This window comes from Lepidochelys olivacea, assembly GCF_965140295.1.
Source record: "Lepidochelys olivacea isolate rLepOli2 genome assembly, chromosome: 6".
NCBI lineage: Eukaryota > Metazoa > Chordata > Testudines > Cheloniidae > Lepidochelys > Lepidochelys olivacea.
The window spans coordinates 107,229,996-107,254,886 of record NC_140416.1 but is presented as its reverse complement, the minus strand read 5'-3'; the positions used below and the strand labels follow the sequence as shown (position 1 = coordinate 107,254,886).

Genomic DNA, 24,891 nt, shown 5'->3' with positions numbered 1-24,891 from the left:
TAGTGTTCATATGAGGAGAGACTTCATCCAAGTCAGCTAGACTAGACCTGACCGATCTATTTTCAATATTCAAAACAACTGCCATCCTTGGTGGAGATTTCATCTCAAATTAAGCCACTAAAAGTCAAAGTAGGAGAGTCAATTACTGACTTGTACTCTGCAATATCACATCATATTGGTTCGTTTCTGATCCAAGCTGCTTGTTCCATAGGGTAAAAGTAACTATTAATTTCATAACAGCATTCTCAGCCTCTGAAGTGAGTAATGTTCAGCACTCACATTAGATACCACCCTGTTGGCGAAAACAAAGTCCTCTTTGAAGTACAGGGATGTGAGTGAGTACAGTCTGTGTTGCTCAGAGAGTCGAAGGTCAGAAGCAATCTAGTCTAACCTCCCATATAACACAGGCGGTAGAACTTCCCCAAAATAATTCCCAGGGCATCTTTTAGAAAAAAATGCTATCATCTCGATTTAAAAATTGTGAATGATGCAGAATCCACCCCCAGTAAGTTATTCCAATGGGTAATTGCCTTGTTTCCAATCTGAATTTGTCTAGCTTCAGTCTAGCAAAGAAGGGTATAACATGATCCAGTGGCTGGAAGCTGAAGAGCCCATTATTAAATATTTGTTCCCTATGTAGGTACTTACAGACCAATCAAGTCCCTCCTTAACCTATTCTTTGTTAAGCTAAATAGCTTGAGCATTCTGAGTCCATCATTATAAAAGCAGGTTTTCTAATCCTTTATCATTCTTGTGACTCTTCCCTGAACTCTTCAATTTGTCCACATCTTTCTCTAATTGTGGGCACCAGAACTGGACACAGATTCCAGCAGTGGTCACATCAGTACCAAATACAGAGATCAAATAAGCCTCTTTATCCTGAAAGGGGCTTGGGGATCATGGTGGATAATCAGTTGAACTTGAGCTCCCTGCTGAACATGTAACACTGGCCAAAAGAGCTAAGGCAATCCTGGGATGCTTAAATGGGGATCATAAATAGGAAGAGTGTCCCCCAACCTGCAAGTATGGCCAACATTCTTTGTTCCTAGATGTATGTATTTACATTTAGCTTTATTAAAATGCATATTAACTGCTTCGCCCAGTTTACCAAGTGACACAGATTGCTGTGAATCAGTAACCTGTCCTAGTCATTTAACATCCTCCCATTTTTGGGTCCTCTACAAACAGAGTGATTATTTTGTTCTCTTCCAGGTAACTGATAAAGATGCTAAATATCATACGGTCAAAAACCAGGCCCTGCGCAACCCTATTGGAAACAAGCCCACTCAATAATGGCTCCCAGTTAACAGTTACATTTTGAGACTTATCTGCTAGCCAGTTTTTAATCCATTTAATGTGTGCCATGTAACTTTTATATCATTCTAGTTTGTTTTTGTTTTTAAATCAAATTGTCATGTAGTACCAGGTCAAATGCCTTACCTAAGTGAGTATATTATGTCAACACTATTACCTTTATCAGCTAAATTTGCAATCTCAAACAAAACAAAACTAGTTTGACAGGATCTATTCTCCATAAACCCATGTTGATTTGTATTAGTTACATGTAAAACAACTAAAAGAAGGCAATCAAGTCCTGTATCAGCCACTCCATTATTTTGGCCGAGATCTAGGTCATCCCATTTACACTTTTTAAAAACTGGCATTTTGGCAGCTTTCTTCCAGTCTTCGGAACTTCCAGTGTTCCAAGACTTATTGAAGATCAACAGAAGCCTGATGGACTGTTAACGAGCAGCTCATTTGGATGCAAGGTATTTTTAAACCAATATTTGATGCTACAAAAACTGGATTCCAATAGTAGAATGTAAAGGAATCAGATACTCCATTTTGCAGATCAGTACTATAGTTTTAGTAGCTTCAGAATAGTATTTACCTATGTGAAAGTGGTTTCCTTCCAGGATCGGTAGGGGGGTTACAAGCTCCAACAAACTGAATCCTCTCTAATTTCACCCAGGTCTGATCCGATGTACGGTAGAAGCCTCCATGTTCCACCATCTGAATGAGGGAATTGTTTTAATATAAGAAAGTTTCCATAAAAGCATAACAGTAGAATCCTTAGTTTCACAAGGAAACAAACCTGTCTAATGAAGGATATGACTCTCTGCGTGCCATACTTATCCATATCTGGCAAGTTGATTTCGTCACAGAACAGCACCAGCCACTTTCCTAGCTGCACGGGAGCCAGCACCACTCCATTAGGTGTACGCCTGTACTCACAGTAATGATCAAAAGTTTTCAAAAGTAGCTCTGGGGTAGTAGCACTAGAGAAGTTAAGTCCAACCACCTTTAAAAAAAAAGGGGGTGAAAGAGGTAAGACATTTGATATGTTTTAATAGCTTGAAATCTTAGAAATAATGGCCTGTGATGGGATGTTAGATGGGGTGGGATCTGAGTTACTTCAGAAAATTCTTTTCTGGGTATCTGGCTGGTGAATCTTGCCCATATGCTCAGGGTTTAGCTGATCGCCGTATTTGGGATCGAGAAGGAATTTTCCTCCAGGGCAGATTGGAAGAGGCCCTGGAGGTTTTTTGCCTTCCTCTGTAGCATGGGGCACGGGTGACTTGCTGGAGGATTCTCTGCTCCTTTAAGTCTTTAAACCACAATTTGAGGATTTCAATAGCTCAGACATAGGCGAGAGGTTTTTCACAGGAGTGGGTGGGTGAGATCCTGTGGCCTGCGTTTTGCAGGAGGTTGGACTAGATCATAATGGTCCCTTCTGACCTTAATATCTATGAATCTATAACCAAAGTTTCAATAGATTATCATTCCTCAGTAACAAATATATGTTACAACTTGGCCTTCAGACTGAAAATATATGCTGTATGTTGACTAGATACTGATCACTGGATGCTGTTTACACAAGTATTTGGGTCACTACAGATATGTAAAATTCCTTATAGACTTTGCCATCAAAGTCTGTTATGTGCCAGTAGTACCCACCTGTTACACATACTGTCTCTCATCACTGTTAACAGGTTTAAACACTCATATACCAAGACGGAACAGCTACCTGAACTCAAAATACTTTTGATTTAATACGAACAAGTGGAAAAAAGCCAGTACTACTGGTGCTAGTTAGAAAGGAAGAACAGATGGCCTTGAAGTTAAGGGACTCCTGGAGTTAGGAAGAGTCTAGATCTTCCTGGTGACTATGGGCAAGTCACTGATTTCTGCTTCAGTTTTCACTCCCTTTTACAGTTCATGTTTCTACTTCACAGAGTGTTATAAAGATACATTCATTTACTTGGGCAAAGAGCTCTGATACAATGAAGTTTTTGTCATGTAAGTAGAGAGGTGTTGCTGTAATCACGAGAGTAAACCTTGTAGGCAGCTTTTACTTGTTATAAAATTTGCTATTATTCAATAACCCACACATAAACACAATAGTTACCTCCATATCAGGGAGGGCTCTGAGAGCACTGAAAAGGGTCATAGTCTTTCCAGAACCTGGTGGGCCACAGAGCACTAGGGGTTTGTGTTCCGCTAGCCAAGTATACAGTAAAGCTTCATGGCGGACGGTATCTAGGGTTGGTACTACAACATCAGGAGCAGCAACCTTGTGTGTCTCAACTTCAATCTGAGGAACCTTGGACTGCCATGGGACCCATTCACCTGTAATTGACACCTAGGTGAACAGAAATACAGTTAATTAAATTTAGGAGACAGATGTGTTCCAGTGGGGTTGTCATCACAACCCCATCTTATTTTACACAACTTCATGCTTTAATCTGTGAACTCAGTTAGGTTTTTAACACCTACAGATTTAATGCTTTGGGACTAGTTTAGAAGCAGGCTGGATTACACAGTACATTATGTACCAACTGAGGGGGTGGGGGGAATCAAATGTAGAGTGGCTAGCCTTGAGCTAACTTGTGAGATATTGATTTACTCCCATTGAGAGAGGTTAATTTAGAAAGAGTGTCATTCTGGTTTTGTTTCCTTAGGAATTAGGTTTTTAACCTATACAAAGTACAAGAGGCTATTACCTCATAATCAATTATGGGTATATTGGGTGCTGTGGGCAATGGTACAGTGGTGATTCTCCTAATGTATTCTCCCAGCTCTGCTCTCATTTTCAGACGGCTGTCTCCAGAAAGTGACCACAGTATTGCATAGACCAGGTATCTCTGATGGAAGAGAAGAGAAAGATTAGTCCACACAAATGCAAAAAAAGTATTACTTGTGTTCGAAGGACAGCTGAAGAAAATACAAGGAGACTATTCAATGAATCTGGTAACTGTGTTCATCTTTAGGCTTTCAGATCACTTTGCTTAAGTATTTACTTTACCTGGATATAACGCTCCAGTTGCTCTATCTGCATAGGGAAATCGGGATGGTTTGCATTGTACTGGGCTACATTGCGGCAAGCCTGATGCAACATAGAGAACAATGAACCAAGACAGCGCAAGCGAGTGAGGTCCATGATATGCTCTAACTTGAAAGCATGTTCAAGAGCTTTAGTCACAAGTCCATTAGATGTGAAATAGGGCTGCATAATTGTTGCTGCATCTCTTTGAATCTGTTGGTAAAGACATTAGCATTGTTCAAGGAACTTGGTTTGTAGTCTTAAGTCATGACACTAGATTTTAAAATAAGTTTGTCAGTAGCATGGATTCAAAATGTCATGCATGTTGTATTCCCTAAAATTATACTTTGTTAACTCAATCTCTATTTATATTCAGTACAGCCGGTAAGATAAGCTTTCAAGGCACTTCCTACTTTTAGTGGGTCTGGTGTCAGTCCACAGTATTACAATCCATTCCAAGTTATACCTGCAACATTGGAGAAGCTGCTTCTTCACCTTCATCTTCTTTGCCCTTTCGCCTGCGCTGAGCTTCCTCTTCACCTTCATCCAGAGGGATGCTTCGTAGTCTGGCCAAGAAGTTATTGAATATCATGTCAGTGCTTAGAACATCTTCACTGAACCAGACCATTCCACATCTTGACACTGTGGCCAGAGTAGCATATTTCAGATCCTGTACCTCAAACATGATACGCACCTAGAGAGAAAGTGCAGACATTTAAGAGAAGTTAGATTTTATGTTCTACTGAATCTATTACAGTAACTCCTCACTTAACATTGTCCTACTTGACATTTCGTTGTTAAGCCACTGATCATGTCAGCAAGTTAAAGAAGTATGGGCTGGATGGATGCACTACAGGGTGGGTAGAAAGTTGGCTAGATTGTCGGGCTCAATGGGTAGTGATCAATGGCTCCATGTCTAGTTGGCAGCCGGTATCTAGCGGACTGCCCCAAGGATCGGTCCTGAGGCCGGTTTTGTTCAATATCTTCATTATGATCTGGAGAATGGTGTGGATTGCACCCTCAGCAAGTTTGCGGATGACACTAAACTGAGAGGAGTGGTAGATACGCTGGAGGGTAAGGATAGGATACAGAGGGACCTAGACAAATTAGAGGATTGGGCCAAAAGAAATCTGATGAGGTTCAACAAGGACAAGTGCAGAGTCCTGCACTTAGAACAGAAGAAGCCAATGCACCGCTACAGACTAGGGACTGAACGGCTAGGCAGCAGTTCTGCAGAGAAGGACCTAGGGGTGACAGTGGACGAGAAGCTGGATAGGAGTCAACAGTGTTCCCTTGTTGCCAAGAAGGCCAATGGCATTTTGGGATGTATAAGTAGGGGCATTGCCAGCAGATCAAGGGATGTGATCGTTCCCCTCTATTCGACATTGGTGAGGCCTCATCTGGAGTACTGTGTCCAGTTTTGGGCCCCACACTACAAGAAGGATGTGGAGAAATTGGAGAGAGTCCAGTGAAGGGCAACAAAAATGATTAGGGGACTGGAACACATGAGTTATGAGGAGAGGCTGAGGGAACTGGGCTTGTTTAGTCTGCGGAAGAGAAGAATGAGGGGGGATTTGATAGCTGTTTTTAACTACCTGAAAGGTGGATCCAAAGAGGATGGATCTAGACTATTCTCAGTGATAGCAGATGACAGGACAAGGAGTAATGGTCTCAAGTTGCAGTGGGGGAGGTTTAGGTTGGATATTAGGAAACTTTTTCACTAGGAGGGTGGTGAAACACTGGAATGCGTTACCTAGGGAGGTGGTGGAATCCCCTTCCTTAGAAGTTTTTAAGGTCAGGCTTGACAAAGCCCTGGCTGGGATGATTTAGTTGGGACTGGTCCTGCTCTGGGCAGGGGGTTGGACTAGATGGCCTCCAGAGGTCCCTTCCAATTCTGTTATTCTATGGTCTGTTAGAGAACATGCTTGCTTAAAGTTGCGCAATGCTCTCTTATAATGTTGTTCGGCAGCTGCCTGCTTTGTCCACTGCTTGCAGAAAGAGCAGCCCATTGGGCCTAGCTGGTGGGGGATAGGAACCAGGTTGGACCAGTAGCCCCGCGCCCCCCCATTCAGCTCCCCTAAGCTGTCAGTCACACACACATGCATGCCTTTAGAAAGTGGAAGGAGTGGTGCGCTCCAGTGGAACAGCATGAGTTCATCACGCTCAGTTCCCACAGGGAATGTTTGCAGCCACTGCCATGTTGTGTCTCCCTCCGTTCATGCTGCCTTGTAGAGTGTGAGGCTACATTAACAACAACGTATTAACAACCCTTGAGAGCTCAGCCAAGTGCTAGTTCATCAATTCGCAGGAAGGCATTCCCTGGGAAATATCCCACCCTCTGACTTCACCACCTCAACCAAGCTTCACAATATACAGTATACAACTGTTTAAAAAAATGTGTGTATTCCACACACATCCACACGAGTCTTGTCTGGTGGAAAAAAGTTTCCCTGGAACCTAGCCCCCCACCTCCTACCCCCATTTACATTAATTCTTATGGGGAAACTGGACTAGCTTAACATCACTTCGCTTAAAGTAGCATTTTTCAGGAATATAACTTACAATGTTAAACAAGGAGTTACTGTAAAAGCTCAGTTAACATGCTTCTCTAAACTCCTAAGAAGCCAATAGGTGGTATAAAAATTAAGTTTTTTCTTAACACCTAATTAGACATTCAGGCATGATCTAGTATTTCCTAGTCTGGTAGGGTCAAGGTAAACCTGACATGACAAACTCCATAACCACAGAAGAGTTTTAAAGAGTTGAACCAGACCATTGCATAAGATCACTTTTGCTCTGATGCAATATTAACTTTACTCTGTGCCCACAGTTTGTGTGGTAAGAGCCTGTTCATGTCAGCTACCAAAAGCAGCAGAGCTATCAAATTTTCAGTAGATTAAACTATTTAGAAATGCTAAAATGTTTGTAAAAACAAAAAGAACTTTACATTTGGTGGAAGGCTGAGACGTTCTCCATTGGGCAGAGTCAGCAGTTTGTTGTCATCCAGCACGGAGTTTAAGTTCTCCACCCATTCAGGATCTACATCCCCATCAAAGATGATCCACTGTCGTTTTTGCAATTCACCTCTCACATTGTCTATGATCCTAAATTCAGGAAAGCATTTAGTGTAGGTTAAAAAACAGTAATATTCCCTTTCCTCAATCCTCCATGGCAATGACAACATCCAAGGATCTCTCCAATAGCCACTTCTTAACTTATATGCTATTAATGTTTAAGACTCACTTTCTCAGGACATGTGTAAACAATCCATCTGTCCATTCTCTGGTATTTGGATCCAAAGTACCATAGAGGTGATCTTTGCTGATTGCTTTTGGATCAATGATGTGAGCAACACCTTCTACACCCTCTAGCCGCTCCAGAGCTTTTAGCAGCACTCTCCAAGCCATGCTCTTTCCACTTCCAGAAGGACCCACCATCATCAACCCATGATTGATCTGGGTAATTTGATAGAGCTGAAGAACCTGTGACAGAACAGATTTAAGATTTCCAGTTATTAAGATTCAAACATAATAATCCAGAATCACTTAAAGTTGAAATTTATTTTAGGTACTCTGTCTATTTGGGGAGCGGTTATATTTGATTTCTGTATCACGGAATATGGAAAGTGCTACATGTACTTTTGTCAACTCCACATTGTAAGATTTACAACTATCACAATGTACCTTTTCCACCCACATGCCACCAACTTCTTCTCCATCACCATAGGTAAGGTACATTTCCTGACACACTTTCTTAAGCTCCTCTCGCAGGGCTGTCATTTCACCACGATGATACTGTACTCCAGGGAATACATCAGACAAGAGACTGAACAGCAATGGGATGTCTTCTGCAACAAGTTTAGGTACCATTGTTTCACACACACTCTGGATCAAAATCTACACAGAAAATGTTCATGCTTTGATTAGACAATACAAGGCAAGCAATGAATATCTGCATTAGTCACATTGGTAGAAATATTTCAAACAGGTCACGCTGAATACTAAGACTGCAGAGTATATTGACATTTGCTAGGTTTGCATTTGGCATTCTTATTCCCTGCAAAACTTATTTGATGTTGAGTTTTGTATTTGTGCAAGACCATTTATAACAGTGCATTATGAACTTGAAGTGATGCTATACAGGGAATACTTAAGCCATCACCTAATACAATTGCCTTAATTGAGGAGTGACAGCTGTACTTGCCTACATAACATTTATCTGAAAGTGATGTGAACTACAGAGGAGTTCATTCAGAACATCTACTCCACTTGGAATACAGTCAGGACACCACTCGTTTTATTGGAATGGTGAAAGTTTGTAATGATCACAAACCATCAGGTGCTTCTGTTTTATTGTGAGAAAGATACTTCAACAACTCAAGCACTGATTAAAACTCCATTCAATCTGCTGAAACCACCACTTCTGTAGCCTAAAGTACCAAGACTTCAAGTAAATACGACAACGTGTGAACTTAAATAGATTACGTTTATGCTAGATACAGCAGGTGCTTTACTGTAAGTGCTCATATACATGCATATCTACAGTAATCACCCCTTTGCTATGAATCAATATAAAAAAATCTGTATGTTTTACCTCTTGTTCAGGTAGGTTCTCAGCAATTTCCCCTTCATCAACAACTTCACCACGCTCTTCCTTCTCCCGCTTTATCTTCTGAATCCTCTCCCTCTTCACATTTCCTGCACTAATCAGTACACTCTTCAAAGCTCTTAAGCCAAAGTCATAATGACTTTGAGAGGAGAGCTGCTCATCACAGAGTCTAAAGATAAAAGAGATCAGAGTCAGTTTTAGATATACTAAGATCACAAAACTAATGTTCAATCGTAAAGTGTCAAGCATGCTTACTGTTCTATATTCTTGCTATTGTATTTTCAAAACTACCTACAGAGCCATTTTAAGATCCAGATTTAAGTACACAAGTGATCTTTTAATGGTCTGGGCCAGACTTCTTTAAGGGACTATTACTTACTTGAAGAATGGGACAATCTTATTGGCGAGCACTTCAGCAGTACGGAAACCCTGGGAGTACAACATGACCTGGGCAATCAGCTGGCGGTCTGGCTTTGTCATTGCCAAGCTACGGAACAACTTCTTCAAGTTGTCTGGAAGATTTGATCTACCCGCATAACCAGGATTCATGGTGATGAAGATAGCCATGTCTGGGCTCACTTTAACTTGTTTATTCAGCAGCTCACAAGTAATAGGTGCGGAAGCTAAAAACAGTTCACACAAAAATTTGTTACATTTGATTTTGTCTCAGTCAAATTAGCTATCAACTACAGTAGTTGAAACTTCAATTTTAGTATCCTGTATATTTTTGTTTATGGTACAACTAATCAAACATTTTTTCTACCACAACACTAAAGTAACACAATGTTGAAAGTGACTGCATATCTGTTGAAAGCTACTTCCTTTAATTGTTTAAATGTTTAAATTAAATTTTCAAATTTAACAAAAACCAAAACCCTGGCCAATGGGGTAGTAAGGAGATTTCTCAAAAAGGACCTATTTCAGACATGCAAGTGAGGGCATTCTTTTAACAGCTATACAAAACCATTAGCAATGGAAAAAACTGCATACCCTTGTCATAGTTTGGATTGCAATGTTCTCGCAAGGCTTCCTGGATGCACTGAACCTGCTGAGAAACAGCAGAAAGCATACGCTCCTCAAGTCTGTTGAACTCATCAAAGCAGCCCCATGCGCCCACTTGGCAGAGCCCCACGAAGATGCGTCCCATTGCCTGTAGGCAGAGAAAAAAAGAGAAGATAAGCTTTATGTACACACACGTTACCTTGGTTATTCTTCCCTGTACACAGTGAAACTGGTGTAGACTGGACAGGATTGTGGTTACATATATTAACCCCCTATTGTGAGATAGAGAGCACGCACGCGTGTGTATCTTTACGCTGAGACTCTCTATTCTTTCAACAGAAACAACTTCTCTACCCCCCCACTCCACTCTTCTCTACCCACTCACACCACTCTTGCTTCTCAGAGTTTTCAGTTTTTGAATGCCAACTTCCATATTCTAGAATGTACAAGGCACTACTAAGCAACTTCCATTCCTCTTTAGAGAAGTCTGATACTTATTAATACTAAAATCTCTGCAAGCACACTCCTAAACCTGCAGCAGAATTTAAAAGTAGTTCCGATGCTGCAAAAGATCAGGCAGTCCATTGACATAATGAGTATGTGCAGCAACATATCCATTAGCCAGTCACACCTACTTGGTTTCCACTAAAGTAGGTCTACTGCAGTTGGTCACACAATATGACTGGGGGATGGTAATGGAAGACTGTAGTTTGAAAAAACTTGAAGTTACCTTCCTAAAGCTTGCAGTTCAGATCTTCTCTTGCTAAATTACTACCTAAAAACAGAGCAGGCAGCTTCTAACCCAATTCTGCTTTAGGTGGTAGTGAAGTCCAATGAAGCACAGTTAAGTAACCAGAATCTATTTTACCAGATACAGGAACAAGCTTTCAAAGACGTTTTGAAATCTACAAGCTTAAATGGCATATTTATGAGATCTTAAACTTAAAATGACAAATGTTCTCATATTAAATTAAAAATACTATACCTGAAAGTCAAATGTTTCATCACAGTTGAAAACCAGAACAAAGCGGCCAAGCTGGTGTCCAAGGGCCTTTACAGATTCTGTTTTACCAGTACCAGCAGGACCTATTTTTAGAACGCAATAAAAATATTAGTCTCTTCCTAGGCACTAAACTGACAATATTAACATCTGGAGTCTACGAGCTGGGCTACAGTACCACGGTAAGTCAGCCCAAGTTACACTACTCGAATAATGTAACTGAAGTCGATGTAGTTTAGGTCGACTTACTGCAGTGTCTACACCGTGCTGTGTCGACAGGAGATGTACTCCTAGACTTCCCTTACTCTTCTCATGGAGGTGGAGTAAACAAATAAGTAGGAGAGCACTCTCCCATCAATTTAGCATGTCTTCAACAGACCCGCTAAATCAACACCTGCTGCATCAATTACAGCAGTGCAGATCTACTGGTAAATATAGACATAGCCTAAGTGTTGCTCATTTTTCAAAATTGGAGTCTCAACTATGGAAGTTACTTTATTAATTTTATAGCTGATGAACATCAATCTTTACATTTAACAGAAGACACATATGGAATAAGTACAAACTTACCAAACGGAGAGCCTCCAAGTCTTGCCTCCAAGGCTTGCGTCATTGTCAGGTAACAGCGGTCAGTAAGAGGAGTCTGAACTAGTTTATCCTGAACACCAAGATACTCAAAGCCGTAGTTGAATTTGGCATTTGCCATCTGAATGGACAGCTGCTGCAACACATCTGTCTGTTTTGGGTCAAAGTAGAATCGCATCTGGCTGAGCCATTCAAAGGATTTGGAGTTGTCAATCTTGCTTTTGATCAGTGATCTTGTAACATCTCTTTGGTGCACTAACTCCGTAATCTGGAGAACAAGCATCTCATTAGCAACCACAATGAAAAAAGATCATGTACTCTAATGAAACTAACAATTTTACTGCATCTCAATGCACCTCAGTTTATGAAAAGCCATTGCTCCGTGCTAGACGGCATGATCTAATATCCATCCTCTAGCTTGCAGAAAGGAGGAGCTAGTAAAAAGAAGTCCATTGCTACAGGATCTCTCTCAGCCAAGCTTCAGGCCAAGGCATGGTTCTGTCCTTACGGACAACTTTTTCTGTCCACAAGCACAGAAAGGAAGCCTATCCATACTCATCCTGCTAGACTTCGCTGGCACCACATACTGTTAGTCACCAGATATTCTTCTCTGCCTCCAATGATGAATGAAAGTGCCCTTAAACCAGCTCACATTTTCCTCTAAGAAACCCCAAGTGCTGTAGAGGGACAGTGTTTCTACATCCCTCCCCAACATACCCCCAAGAGCCCTCACCTCTGAAGTCCCACAAGTTTTAATCCTCTGCACAAGTCTATATAAAGACATCAAGAGAACTGGTAAGACACTGGGCTGAAATCTCAGCAGGTACAGACCAACACGGAGCTCTACATCTCCATTTCCAGCTTTCAGTAGCTAGAATCAGCTGAATGAAGCTCATCTGATTAGAGCTAAACCCAGCCAAGACTGAGATGCTGGTAGATAAAGAGAAATGTTTCCAAGAACTTGCTTCCCCTAAGACTTAACTATGGAGGGCACCTTCCCCTCAGACTAGATTATCACGAGCCTTCAATCCTTTTGGATGCCCAAGGCACAATAATGTCAACTTTCATCTGCAAGAGGCCAGAAATGGGCACCTCATTGTATCAGCACAGACTTGGACATGGTAAGGCTGAAGGTCCATAGATTTGATTACTGCAAGTCATGTCTAGCAGTGAAGCCACACCCCAAGTGAAAGCTCCAACTTGCCAAGAAACTAGAGTGCTGTGTTTTGTACAGCACAGACTGCCACAAACACCATTCTGTGGCTATGCACTCTACACTTGTTCCCCAATTAGAAGTTTCATTCAAGGTTTATTTTACGGGAGCCTTTCAACAGGACAGATTGTCAGTTGCACTCGTCTGGTGGAAAGTAGAGCTTCTTAGGAGGAGCTGGAGTTATGCTATGAATTCAGTGGGCAAGAAGTGATGACTTAAGACTTTCGTAGCTAAATGCAAAAACCCTTCAGTTTAGCTCTTCACATGACTATGACAGCCCCTCACACAAACACAGAAGTTTTAAGTTAAACTATTTCTCATGTAAATGGTTTTTATTTTTAAACAGCTGAAGGAGCTCAGACACTATGGTTATGGGAGCCATGTACATACATAGATAAAAGTTAATATAAACTCTAGATTTATAAATCTTATCTACTCTCAGAATAGGAGATTGGGGGGTATATTCCAAGAGTTTTCTATTCACTAAATAATTCTGCAGAATCTTGTGCTACATGGACATTTAAGTTTATAGACATTATTTCAAGTCAGGCATATGTAATATCTACAGAAACAGATGCTCCTCAAGAAATCTTGATGGGAACATTTTAGTTTTCCCTAGGTGTCACTTTCATGATTTGAAGATGGACAGATTGTGTTCAAATTTTGTAAGAGACCGAATGACTACTGAGGATGGGGAGGAGCATATTACTTACCAAGTGTTCCAATTTCCTTCTGCGGAGAGGTGGCTGTTCCATCAACACAGAGTCTGCTAACACATTCAGCGTGACCTCAACATTAGTCAGCACAGAGTGCAGAGGACTGCTGTCGTCTCCACCACCCATGCCATTCAGAGCAGATTCCACATTCTCTGACCATGCAATTTGGGCTGACAGGACAACAAGCTGGGCCTGAACATTTAAAATACAGTTAGATTTTTGCTAAGAGTTGTTCCTCCCACAAAAGTGTACTATATAGTTTGGTTAGACAAACGTGAATAAGATGGATACCTGATATTTGTCAATCCAAGAAATATAGAGACCGGGATCAATTGAAGTTGCTTTACCAAAGATTTCTACTTCAGTAACAGACTCGGCAAGCAGCTTTGCAAGGGTGACCCTCATTTCCTTTTCAACAAGTGTGAGCCACTCATTGATCTTAGGATGTTCTGTGATAGAGACAGGTGTTTTGAACAGCACCTGAAACAATTAAAATCAAGTGTCATTTTAGTTTTAATTTCGACCAGGTTTGTAAGTTTGCAAAAACCCCCAAAGACACAGTTTTACCTCCTCTCCTTCACGTGATGAGATCCCCAGAACAACAGTGTTATCTTCACTCAGGATGATGCTCGAAACTCCAGCAAACATTTTCTTGAAATGTTTCTGCAGCTTAGCTACATTCTTGCTGTTTCCTATGATTTCGAGCAAGTCCTCATCACCAACGAAGTAGAACCTATTATTAGAGATAAGGTTAAAGCTTTTTAAAACAACTGACCACTGAGGTGAAATTTTTTTTTTTTTTTACACTTAATTGAAGGCCCAGAATTAATGTATTTACTTGAACCCTCTATAACCCTTATAAAACTGGGAAATGTCTGCTAGTTTGTGCAATGCTGCGTAATTCTTTTCCTGCATACTTCTGTTAGATCATAGTAAAAATACCTCAGGGCTTGTTCTCTGCACTATTTTTAGTCTATCTAGAGTTTTCTTCCCACTTTAATACCTCATTAGCAGATAAATGCCAAGTATTGAAAGATTATGAGACAGCAAAGCTCCCATTCTGAACACATGCTTGACATGGAGGTTATGTTTAGATCTACAATTCAAGGACCTCACACACTACTAAGAATTGAAGGTGAAACAGAATGCAACATGAATCAAATATAGAATGATACAAGTTCTTAAGCTTTGGTATTTGGTTAGATTCCTAAGGGTTCATTAAGCTTAAACGAAAACAAAACTAAATTGGAGAATTTCATTATTCAGTACCAGGTGAAACAGCCTATTACGCAATATTTATCTTCAAATTATGCCATTTAAGTTACTAATCACAAGTGACCCACACAAAGAAATTGAAGTTTATCACTTCCCAGGAAATGGGACCATAAAATGACTAAATTGTTCAACCTTTATTTTTTTATGATTCCAAAGCATTCATGTTTTGATATCTTCATATGCACTAGAAGGTTGCTATCGGAACACAATAAAAAGTAGTACTTAGGCACTACCATGCAGACAAACACAATTCCTATTAGAGTTTATTCCAGCACAATTGGTTGAGGAGATGAAATTCCTTACCGAGGAAAGGAGGATCTTTCCCTCTCCAGGTATTCTCCCAATGCTTTCTGGATCTTTCCAAGCAAGTCTGCTAATCTCTCCAGGGACCTTTGTACACCTTGGATGTTAAGAACATCCATTACAAGGGGAGATTTGGATACCTTTTTCATAAGTGCCAGAAATTCAGTACTGATGCTGTAAGTGAGAGTGAGAAAAATATTAAGCACACTTTAAATGAAGGATACGATAGTACAAGTTCAGTTACTGAGCGTAAAAAAGGGTGATATCTATTAATTTTATTAATATTGTGTGAGAGTTAGGGGGTGGCTGGCTTTATGCTACACTGAAGATTAATTCTAGATGGAGCACTCCACACGGTACCCAAGAACCAGACAATGACTAATTCAATTGCCGGCGCTCAAACACGCCATACAGTAAATCCACCACTGAAGTCTACCTCTGACTCTCTGGCGTGGTGCATATGTCTGTCATGGGACATATGTCCTGAACCTGGTCAAAGACTCTGAAATGGATAAGAGACTGCTTGTTAGCTCAGGGTGGGAGACATCAAACGAAGATTGGACACAGGCAGAGACTGCAAGGGTGAAATCTACCTGCTTAGCCCAATGCGAGATGATACGTGGGACAAGAGGGGCTACCTAAATTTGCAAGGAAAGTCAAAGGTCGAGGTCACATAGGTTTACAGGTCTTATTGTTTTAACCCTTTTCTTATGTGCAAAAGAAAAAAAAAAAAAAAAACTTTGTCTATATGAACAAGCTGTTCTGTCACTGCACTCATACTGGTCATAAGCTTCCAAAGTCTGCAGCAGGGGCCAAAACCCAGATAGACCTGCTGAGAACACATTTGGTGAACAGGAGTATTTTGCTCTGGGTCACTAGAACAAAAAAAGTGGGGGCAAATCACAGGATTCACTGAGAGAATTGCAGACCTATCACTTGAAAGAGATGCTCATGCAAAGGCCAGGCAGAGGAACAAAGTCAATGGTGCAGCTTGCCCTGAACTGTAACTGAGAATTTCACACAAATCCGAAGTATACCTTTGGAACCTCTGGGTTTCAACAGGCAATAAGTGCTTAATATCAGCACTACCAGTAAAGATACCCTCCAGGTAGACCCATCGCCTTTGGACATCTATCCAGACATCAAAGAGTGCCATGATGCGATTCAATTTGTCCTCCCAGCTAAGGGCATCTTCTTCAAACACCTAAATGTTACAAAAACCATTAACATTCAGTTTACCGTTAAAAAAAACAAAACAAAACAAAAAAACTTCACCTACAAGTCAGTATGATTTTAAGAAGTTGGACAAGTAACACTAATCAAGCTAGTTTAAGAACTGAATTGGAAATAATTTTGTAAGCTTGGTTAAAGCTATAAAAAGGTATAATCCACTTATACACCTAACAATTTGCCAAACTTGGCACACAAGGTGCTAGCTGAACAAATGTACACTAGGAAAAGAATATGAAAACAAGGAGGGAGCCAAAGATAATTGAAAAGAAAAATAAAGTAATTTTACATTATACCTTATAGTACGGTGATAACTTCATGGCAGACACACTGTTAATGTGCTCCTTGACCTTGTTGAAGAGATCATCCCAACCACGAATCAAACGACATTTGTTCTGATAGTTAACCAAATCCAGTTCATAAGTGTTCCACACTTCTCTTATCTTCAAGAAAAAAAGTAGTCAGATTATGAACTCCCGATAGTAATTTTAATTCTATTACCTTTATTTCATTCTGTAGTGTAGAAATGTAGTTACATGAGCTTGATTCTTATCTTTTTACAGAGCACATGAATCTGCAGGCCTTGGATTGCTGTGAATCATATGGTGGGAGATTTCATAATTATGTCTTGTGGGTCAGAGTTAAAGGTATTGCAACTCAAAACGAAATTACAGAAGGAAGTTTCCAGTCTTCTACTTAGAAGTTTTATAATAGTAATGTTAGTACTAGCTATATATTTTACTTGACTTATCTTTAAGTTTAAGTTACAGTACCTTCAGTAAACTTCCGAAGCTTTTAATAAAACCCCTAAACCTATGGGGTTTCATGTTGTGTCAGTTTGTGTGTTTAAAAATTTATTCAGTTATTGAGAACTAACAATATATGGTGAAGATCTAAACATTTCACTCTCACCATCCTGGGTATCTAAAATCCAATATGTTACATAGCTGTCAGCAAATTAACTTACACCTCTAAAACCTCTCCTGCACAACAGGTCTAGTATATGTAATGATAGATACTAGCCTGTTTCAAGAACTCTTCCAAAGCCATCTCTCCCTGAGCCACAAGAAGTACATCTTTGACAATTGCTTCATTCTTCTGCAAGTCAACATCCCAGATCTGTCCCAGGGTTAGTTCAGAGACAACCCAGTTAACGTGAAGCCTCTTCATCAGCTGCTTCCAGTGACGATCTTTAAGAGCCTCAGATTTCAGTTCAATCACCAGCATGTTTATCTAGAACGCGAGACAGCACATATTAAGTTAATGGATGCACTTACCCTTGATAACTAATTAAAAAATTATGTACAGCTTACCTTCATGTAACCCTTCAGAAGTCTCTGAACATATTCATAGGAGGCATACTGCCGCAAACGAGCAGGGAAGTTTTTCAACTGGTTCAGTAAGCCGTCCAAATTTTGTCGAAGCTGTCAATACAGAAGCCATGGAAGAATTCATCTACCAGCAACATTATGATAAACACAATCACTCTAGTAAACTGGTTATCAGTTTTCCGTTTTACTTACAGTTTGTCATCTTAACACTTTTATTCAACTGTTCTTTAAGAATGGGAGAATCACCCTTACATAATATTGATCATACTTTGCTATGCTGCATATATTTAATTTTGCTAACACTAAATATAGCTGTATACAAGGCAGGCAAATCATATACTAGATGAATGAAAACGTTCAATTATCCCTCAAAACCTCATCATTCCAACAGATTCTCCATGCATTTGTTGATATATTCCACCTCAGCAGATTATGTGGAGTCAACAGTACTGCTTTAAGATTAATTCACAACTGTTGGCGCAATACTAGTTTTCTCTATCCCTTGATCATTGAAGTAGCACAGCATGAAGTAATTTTATACTAGATCACAGTGGTCATGAAATTGTGACATTCTTCCTTGCAGATAAGAGGTAGAAGCCTCGTTTCAGGTTTATGTATCCAAGAAGCATCAGCTGGGCAATAGCTTTTCATCAGTGAAGCTGGACAAGTGTTTGAGAAAAGTGCTAATTTAGATCAACTTAATTTCAGGAAACAGATAGAGCATCAATTCTTGTCCTCTGAAGACGTAGCCTATAATTAAATATAGTTAAGGTTGTGTAGTTTCTGCAATCCTGACAATTTTTCAAATTTTGTTTTGTAAGCCTTACCCTGTTGAAGCTTCAGTTATGAGACAAAGTAATTTCTGCCGTTCGGTGCTGCAAGTTAGATTAAGATAGAGGCTGCATTCTCAGTTATGAATTCTATTTTTCATATGCCAAAAACACCCAGGTACATAAGCCCCATGCCATATATTCTGGCTCATTTTCAAGTTGTTAGAGAATTTAAATGTATTTTTATCTCAAAGGCCAAAAGGTGAATAGTATAGTTGTAGTTATGCTTTCTATATACTGAATAAAAAAGGTACCTTGCGAGGCTGTACTGAAACCCACGGCTGTTCCTTCATCTGATCAATCTGGTCCCAGACCTTGGAAAGCTCAGACCAAACTCCTTTGAGGTCTTGTAACTCTTCTAAAGCTACCTACAGTACAAGGGATACATCAAACTTTGGTCAGTTATATAGAAAAAGATGGTAAATATCTGTCCTAAGTTAGACAGAACTTCTTAAACAAATCATTGGGATAGAAACTTGGTCAGGGTACAGGTAATTGGACAGAGACTTGACCCTAGCTTGCCTAGTACATCTCTGGTGGCCCAAAAGGAGTTACTATATGTTGGCTGCTCAATAGCTTAAGTTAGGACTTGTCTACATAGCAAGTTACTGCACAGCACACAAGAGTGAACGCCTACAGTATATCAAACTTGCCTTGCAGTAACATCTCATGTGGATGCTGCTACAGTGCAGTGCAGGTCCTGAAGTATGGCTTAGCAAAATATGACTTAGAACAGCATTTCTCAAACTGGGGGCTCTGGACCCTGGGGGTCCCCAAGTGTCCATGGGCCCCACTGATCAACTCAACTTCTCCCCATCCCTCCCAGCACCTGCACGCGGGGGAACAGCATTATTCCCTGGAGGGTACTGAAGCTAAACTGGGGAGATTTTAGGCACTAAGTCTGGAGGCACAGCGGGGCTAAGGCAGACTCTCTGCCTCCCCTGGCTCAGCGCCGCTACCCGCAGCCCCGGGGGGGGGGGGGGCGTTGGGGAGTAGAAGAGGAAGAGGGGGGTCTCCGCGTGTTGCGTCAGCCCTGAGCACCGACTCTGAAGCTCCCATTTGCCAGGAACTGCTGTCTATGGGAGCTGCAGGGATGGTGCCTGCAGGTAGGGGCAGTGCATAGAGACCCCCTCGCCCTCCTGCCTAGGAGCTGCTAAAAGAGATATGTTGGTTGCTTTAGGTGGCGCTTACCTCGTGCGGCTCCCAAGACAGAACCCGCACCCCTCAGCCCCTCCTGCACCCCAACCTCTTGCCCTAGCCCAGAACCTGCACCCACACCCCATCCCAGAGCCCACATCCTGTACCCGCTCCTGCACCCAAACTCCCTTCCAGAGCCTGCACCCCCACCCTCTGCCCCAGCCTGGTGAAAGTGAGTGAGGGTGGGGGAGAACGAGTGACAGAGGGAAGGGGGAATGGAGGGGGCAGGGTTGGAGTGGGGGCAGGGCCTGGGGCTGAGCCGGGGGGTTGCGGGTCCCTGAAATTTTTATCAAAATGGGGGTTCTCGGGTTGCTGAAGTTTGAGAACTGCTGACTTAGAAGCTACTTGTCACGTAGACAAACCCTTAGTTTAATGGCCAGATTTCTACATCTTATAAAGCTGCCCTCAAACATCTGTGGTTGCAGTCTTAGTGGAAAAGCCAAGGGCTGAATGGGTATTGAGACTGAGTTACTCACTCCTAAGGCTGGACCATCCCAGTTAAGGTTAGGGCACAGTGATAGGGCAGCATGAAGGGAGAACCATTGACTGCTATGGCTTCTCTATGAATGAATTGAAGGACTTCTGCCTACAAGAAGCCATCTGTCCAGAACCATTTACAAGCACCAAATTCATGGATTTTTAAAAAACAGTCTATACCTGCACACGTTCTTCACTGCCACTGAGTAGTCCTGTATCTGTTAGCTCAAGAGCTTCTTTGGCCTTTGCACATTTCTCACGATCATCTTTCAACCTACCAAATTTCCCTTCGTAAATGGTAAGTGCTTGAAGAGCCTCCTCAGGACGCAAGTTTCCCTAGAAAGAACCACATGAAGGACAACATGGCACAGATGTTAAGAGTTAGGGTTTAGCACTTCAAATCTGTGCAGAAACTACTTCTGATTAGCATCAGACACTAAGCTATCTCTTCTGCTTTAAGGAATTTACAGTTTCCTTGGCAGACCTTTAACTCTGGGTATACGAGTTACTGATCCCTTGCCTGGGTAAGCATCTAAAGAATCATCTTGGCAAGAGAGATGTTTTAGCAGACACTAGTAACTTTTACTTTAGGACACAGGCTCAACAAGATTCTTCCTCTTACCAAATATTCTATGAAGTGCACACTCCTTATTGCTAGTTAAATTTGTAAAAATCAAGTTACAATAGAGGTGTTTCCGTTTTAAAATGCAAGTCAGGGAAAGTGCTGGAATTTTAAACCAAGAGCAAAAGCAAGCTACACTTTCTGCCAAGTCACTAGGAAACCCCCTAAAGAGGATTCACATTTCTGCATCAAAATCTGTAAAAGTAACAACTATGCCCCCCTGTCTATTTCAGGGTTTACTGAACAACCTGTCTGTTACAGAATGCAAACTTTCTATCGTGAGTTCAGCAAAGAGACCTGAAAAAACTCACTGTCACAGGCTTTGTTTTCTCCCAGTCAGTCAGCAGGTCAGTTGTACGGCTCTCCACTGCTCGATCCTCTTGAACTATTTTCATTTGCAAGTTTGCTACTTGCTGCTGAATGGCAGAATCTTTGCGACGCATTATGTCATTGAAAGCACCCCACTCTCCTTCAATGTTGTCAATGTATAACCAGGAGGAAGGGAACTGGAACCTCTGTTTCTCCAGCAAGCGCTGACCATTGCGGTAAAGCTACAGTCCACACAAACATTGTTAGAAGGTAACCTACTTGAATTTCTAAAGTTCAATTCGAAATTCAGATAGCCAGAAGTCTAAAGAGAAATCAGCAATAAATCAGCCTAAAGAACCCTCAGAAGTATAAAGTACCTCAGTAAGGCTCACTATAGAATCGTGGTTTGAAAGTGTTTATCTAGAAGAGTTACTAGGACAGGAAATTAGAGGCAGGGTTTCTCTTAGCAGGCTTAGACTGGTCATGATCAATTGTCCCCTCCCTGTAGAAAAGCTTTTACGGATTTCCAGAAACAAGATGTTAGTAAGAAAGTGACAACTTACCTCAACTTGTTTCTCAAACTGCTTGATTTTACGTTTCAGGGATTGTACATATGTGATGAAGGTCACTGCATCTGATGTGCTAGCAGTGTCCACTGAATGCTGCTCCAACTCTTGACGGGACTGTTAGAGGGAAAAAACCCAGTATTTTAAAGGTGGATGTAGTAAGTTGATTTTGTAATAAGGAATCATTGTTTGGACTATTCTTACCTTAGAAATTTGTGAATGGAACTCTGTCATGTTCTGACCTAGCATTTGGCCAAATTTACTGAGTACTTCCTTATGCCAAGAGTCATATTTCAAGTTCACCTTAGATTGTACCTGCAATCAAGAAAGTTTACCGAGTATTACTATTAGTTATGAAGTCTCGTTTTATCCTCTATAAGCCCATTCTGAAGTTTATTTCTGCAGGTTACTTTTACAAGATGCGTGAAAGTTTCAAGTTCTTACCTTCCCATAGTCTATGATAACAGGTCCAAATTCCTTCCTGGTTTCTGCATTGTCAAAGGTTCCTCTAGCCTTCCTTATCTGAACCAAGAGGGCTTGCCACTTATTTAAATCTTCTCCAAGACGGTTGTATATGTTTTCAGCTTGCATATCCCATAAGCACTGGTACTGCAGCCATACCTATTAGTAAGTAAGTTACATAAGTACATTGATGGGAGTTACCTTTGATTAAAGATATAGAAGCGCTCTTCTAAATCCAACAAATGCGTTATTCTACAATTGCAAACTGAAAATCAGAATTCATATCCTACCTTAACATACTGTTCGACCTCTGTCACAATGCCCATAACAGCCGAATAAGACTCCTCCAGCGCTACAGGACCGTCAGGCATCCGTGTTAAGGCGTTCCGATAGAACTTCTCTTCCTCAGACAACTCATAGTGTACACCCACCTGACAAGACCCACAATTAAATTGTGAAGTTGCATATACCAAGTTCACAATACATGGCCAGTTCTCATTTTCAAAAACTGCTCCTTCATAACCATTAAAGATTACATGATCTGTATACAACTGCAATGCAACAGTTCTAGGTAGAGCCATCTTATTAGATTTATAAATACATTTATTATGCTTACCTGGTATCTTTGACTTTGAATTCTGGGTAGCGATAGTATTACCATTTTCCAGGAAAACATTTCTTGATAGAGCTTATATCTGCATTCTTCAATTGGTGGATTCAAATAGATCACCTGGTTGGTTATCCTCAGTTCATGTACAACATTCTACAGGCATAGAAAGACACCACATGAAGTTTCAATTTTGCTAAACAAGAACCTGCTGGGCCAGCTAAAGAAACACAAAATACATTTTAGACAAAGGCTGCAACCTCTTCTTCTTTGAGTGATAGTCCCTATTGTATTCCACTGAGGGTTAACAACAAGCAGGGTGCGAGGAAGATGATGGAACCATGGAGTGGAGAGCACTGCCATGCCAAGCGAGGCATCGGTCGCAGAGTCTTGCGCCAAGATGTAATGGGAAGAGAAGGTACATGCCGAAGTCCACTTGACCGTCCTACATATGTCTACAACTGATACATTGTGAAGCGCAGTTGTAGTCTATGCTTGAGCTCTCATGGGGTGGGGACAACCCCGATAACTGATAGTGTAATACACCCCAAAACTGACTTAGAAATCTGCTGAACAGAGATCACTTGCCCTTTAATCCTTTCTGCAATCGTGATAAAATGTCTAGGGAGACTTCCTGAATCATCTCATCCTCTGAAGGCAGAAAGCCAGGGCGCAGCAGACGTTAAGGGAGTGACGGCACAGTTCCCCCACGGAGGCGTGAGGTTTCAGAAAGAAAGCAGGTAAGTGTATGGGTTGGTTGAGATGAAAATGGGATACAATCTTTGTCAGAAACTTGGGGTGCAAGCATAGGGAAACACTGTCCTTATAGAACATAGTAAAGGGGGAGGGGTCTGTCACCATGACCCTCACTTCTCCAACCCAGAAGTAATAGCTACCAGGAAAGTGACCTTCATGGAGAGGAGAGAGAAAGAGGTGGCGGCCAGAGGTTCAAAGGGCAATTTCATCAACACTGTGAGGACAAGGTTGAGGTCCCATTGGGGAAGCAATGGACTGAAGGGGAGAATAAGTCCATTGGAGGTCCTTCCAAAATCTGGTAGTCAAGGGTGAGTAAAGAGAATGCCCCTCCACAGGAGGGTGAAAGGCACGGACAGTGGTTACGTGCACCTTGATGGAATTGAGCGTGAGGCCTGATGTCTTCAGGGAGAGAAGATAGTCCAAAAGAAGACAGATGTCCACATTTTCAGGAGCAAGACCCCTCTTGTTGGGTCCATGAGGTGAAACACTTCCACTTGTCCCTATAGGACTGCATTGTGGACTCTTCTCTGCTATTCAAGAGGATATCTTGTACTGCTGATGAACATTCCTGCTCTAGTGAAGATCACATCCAAGCTTGTTTTTTGGATGGGTAAGAGTCTCTGGATTGGGATACTGGGTCCTGCAGCAGTGTCGTTTGAGGAGTTCTGGAAAAGCTGGCCACTGAAGCAGGGGGATATGCTGACATGTGGAGAAGAAAGGAAACCAGAACTGGCAAGGCCACAACAGGGTAATCAGAGTGACCGTCATTCTCTCCCATTAGATCTTGTGTAGGACACGTGGCAGAAGCTCTAGGGAGGAAAGGCATAATTGATCTGGTCTGACCTACATAGGACCAGGGCATCACCTTGGGAAAGGTCACTGAGCCCCCCCAGTCTCCCATAGGAATATTAGGTGCATTTGCTGTTGGTGTGGGAGATGAAGAGGTCCCTGGTCAGAATCCCACAGCGGTTAAAAATGTTGGTGACCACGGTGTTGTGGTGCTCCCATTCGTGATCCATCATGAATTTCCTGCTGAGAGAGTTGGCACTTAGCTTGAGTTCTGGGAAGGTATGCTACTGACAACAGTATCTTGTGAGCAACGCACCAATCCCAAAGATGAACTGCCTCCGTACAAAACATAGGTGACCTCATGCCCCCTTGTTTGTTGATTTAGTAAACAGGGATAGTGTTGTCTGACATGAGGAGAACATGACAGGAATGAATTAAATGTGAGAAATGTGCGACATGCTCTCCGCATCGCCCAAAGTTCTAGGACGTTGATGGGCATCCAGTATTCCTGAGCAGTCCAAAACTCCTGAGTCATGTGCTCACCCATGTGTGCACCCAATCCGACAAGTAACATATCTATGATCATTGTCATGCTTGAAGGACGGAAAGAATGATGTTCCGGTTCAGACCTGACCTGAATCATTCCACCGCTAGAGGGAGGAGAGAAGCTCTTGGGGAACTATCAGTAG

General features: G+C 41.5%; 1 protein-coding gene across 1 annotated transcript in view; it reads right to left on the bottom strand.

Moving 5' to 3' along the window:
- The window catches only part of LOC311521995 (cytoplasmic dynein 1 heavy chain 1), a 70,134-nt gene that overhangs the window by 29,043 nt on the left and 16,200 nt on the right, over positions 1 to 24,891 (bottom strand). The window contains exons 11-40 of the mRNA XM_084630785.1: positions 22,667 to 22,813; positions 22,341 to 22,481; positions 22,033 to 22,209; positions 21,793 to 21,903; positions 21,586 to 21,705; positions 21,025 to 21,264; positions 20,272 to 20,427; positions 18,672 to 18,785; positions 17,570 to 17,680; positions 17,280 to 17,489; positions 16,553 to 16,699; positions 16,064 to 16,230; positions 15,027 to 15,200; positions 14,016 to 14,181; positions 13,740 to 13,928; positions 13,446 to 13,640; positions 11,505 to 11,787; positions 10,920 to 11,020; positions 9,923 to 10,082; positions 9,312 to 9,555; positions 8,918 to 9,101; positions 8,008 to 8,220; positions 7,568 to 7,806; positions 7,272 to 7,428; positions 4,791 to 5,018; positions 4,307 to 4,537; positions 4,005 to 4,145; positions 3,410 to 3,643; positions 2,096 to 2,302; positions 1,892 to 2,013 (exon numbers count right to left, since the gene is read on the bottom strand). Of these exons, the coding sequence (XP_084486911.1) occupies positions 1,892 to 2,013; positions 2,096 to 2,302; positions 3,410 to 3,643; positions 4,005 to 4,145; positions 4,307 to 4,537; positions 4,791 to 5,018; positions 7,272 to 7,428; positions 7,568 to 7,806; positions 8,008 to 8,220; positions 8,918 to 9,101; positions 9,312 to 9,555; positions 9,923 to 10,082; positions 10,920 to 11,020; positions 11,505 to 11,787; positions 13,446 to 13,640; positions 13,740 to 13,928; positions 14,016 to 14,181; positions 15,027 to 15,200; positions 16,064 to 16,230; positions 16,553 to 16,699; positions 17,280 to 17,489; positions 17,570 to 17,680; positions 18,672 to 18,785; positions 20,272 to 20,427; positions 21,025 to 21,264; positions 21,586 to 21,705; positions 21,793 to 21,903; positions 22,033 to 22,209; positions 22,341 to 22,481; positions 22,667 to 22,813 (5,309 nt within the window). The remainder of the gene's footprint in view (positions 1 to 1,891; positions 2,014 to 2,095; positions 2,303 to 3,409; positions 3,644 to 4,004; positions 4,146 to 4,306; positions 4,538 to 4,790; positions 5,019 to 7,271; positions 7,429 to 7,567; positions 7,807 to 8,007; positions 8,221 to 8,917; positions 9,102 to 9,311; positions 9,556 to 9,922; positions 10,083 to 10,919; positions 11,021 to 11,504; positions 11,788 to 13,445; positions 13,641 to 13,739; positions 13,929 to 14,015; positions 14,182 to 15,026; positions 15,201 to 16,063; positions 16,231 to 16,552; positions 16,700 to 17,279; positions 17,490 to 17,569; positions 17,681 to 18,671; positions 18,786 to 20,271; positions 20,428 to 21,024; positions 21,265 to 21,585; positions 21,706 to 21,792; positions 21,904 to 22,032; positions 22,210 to 22,340; positions 22,482 to 22,666; positions 22,814 to 24,891) is intronic.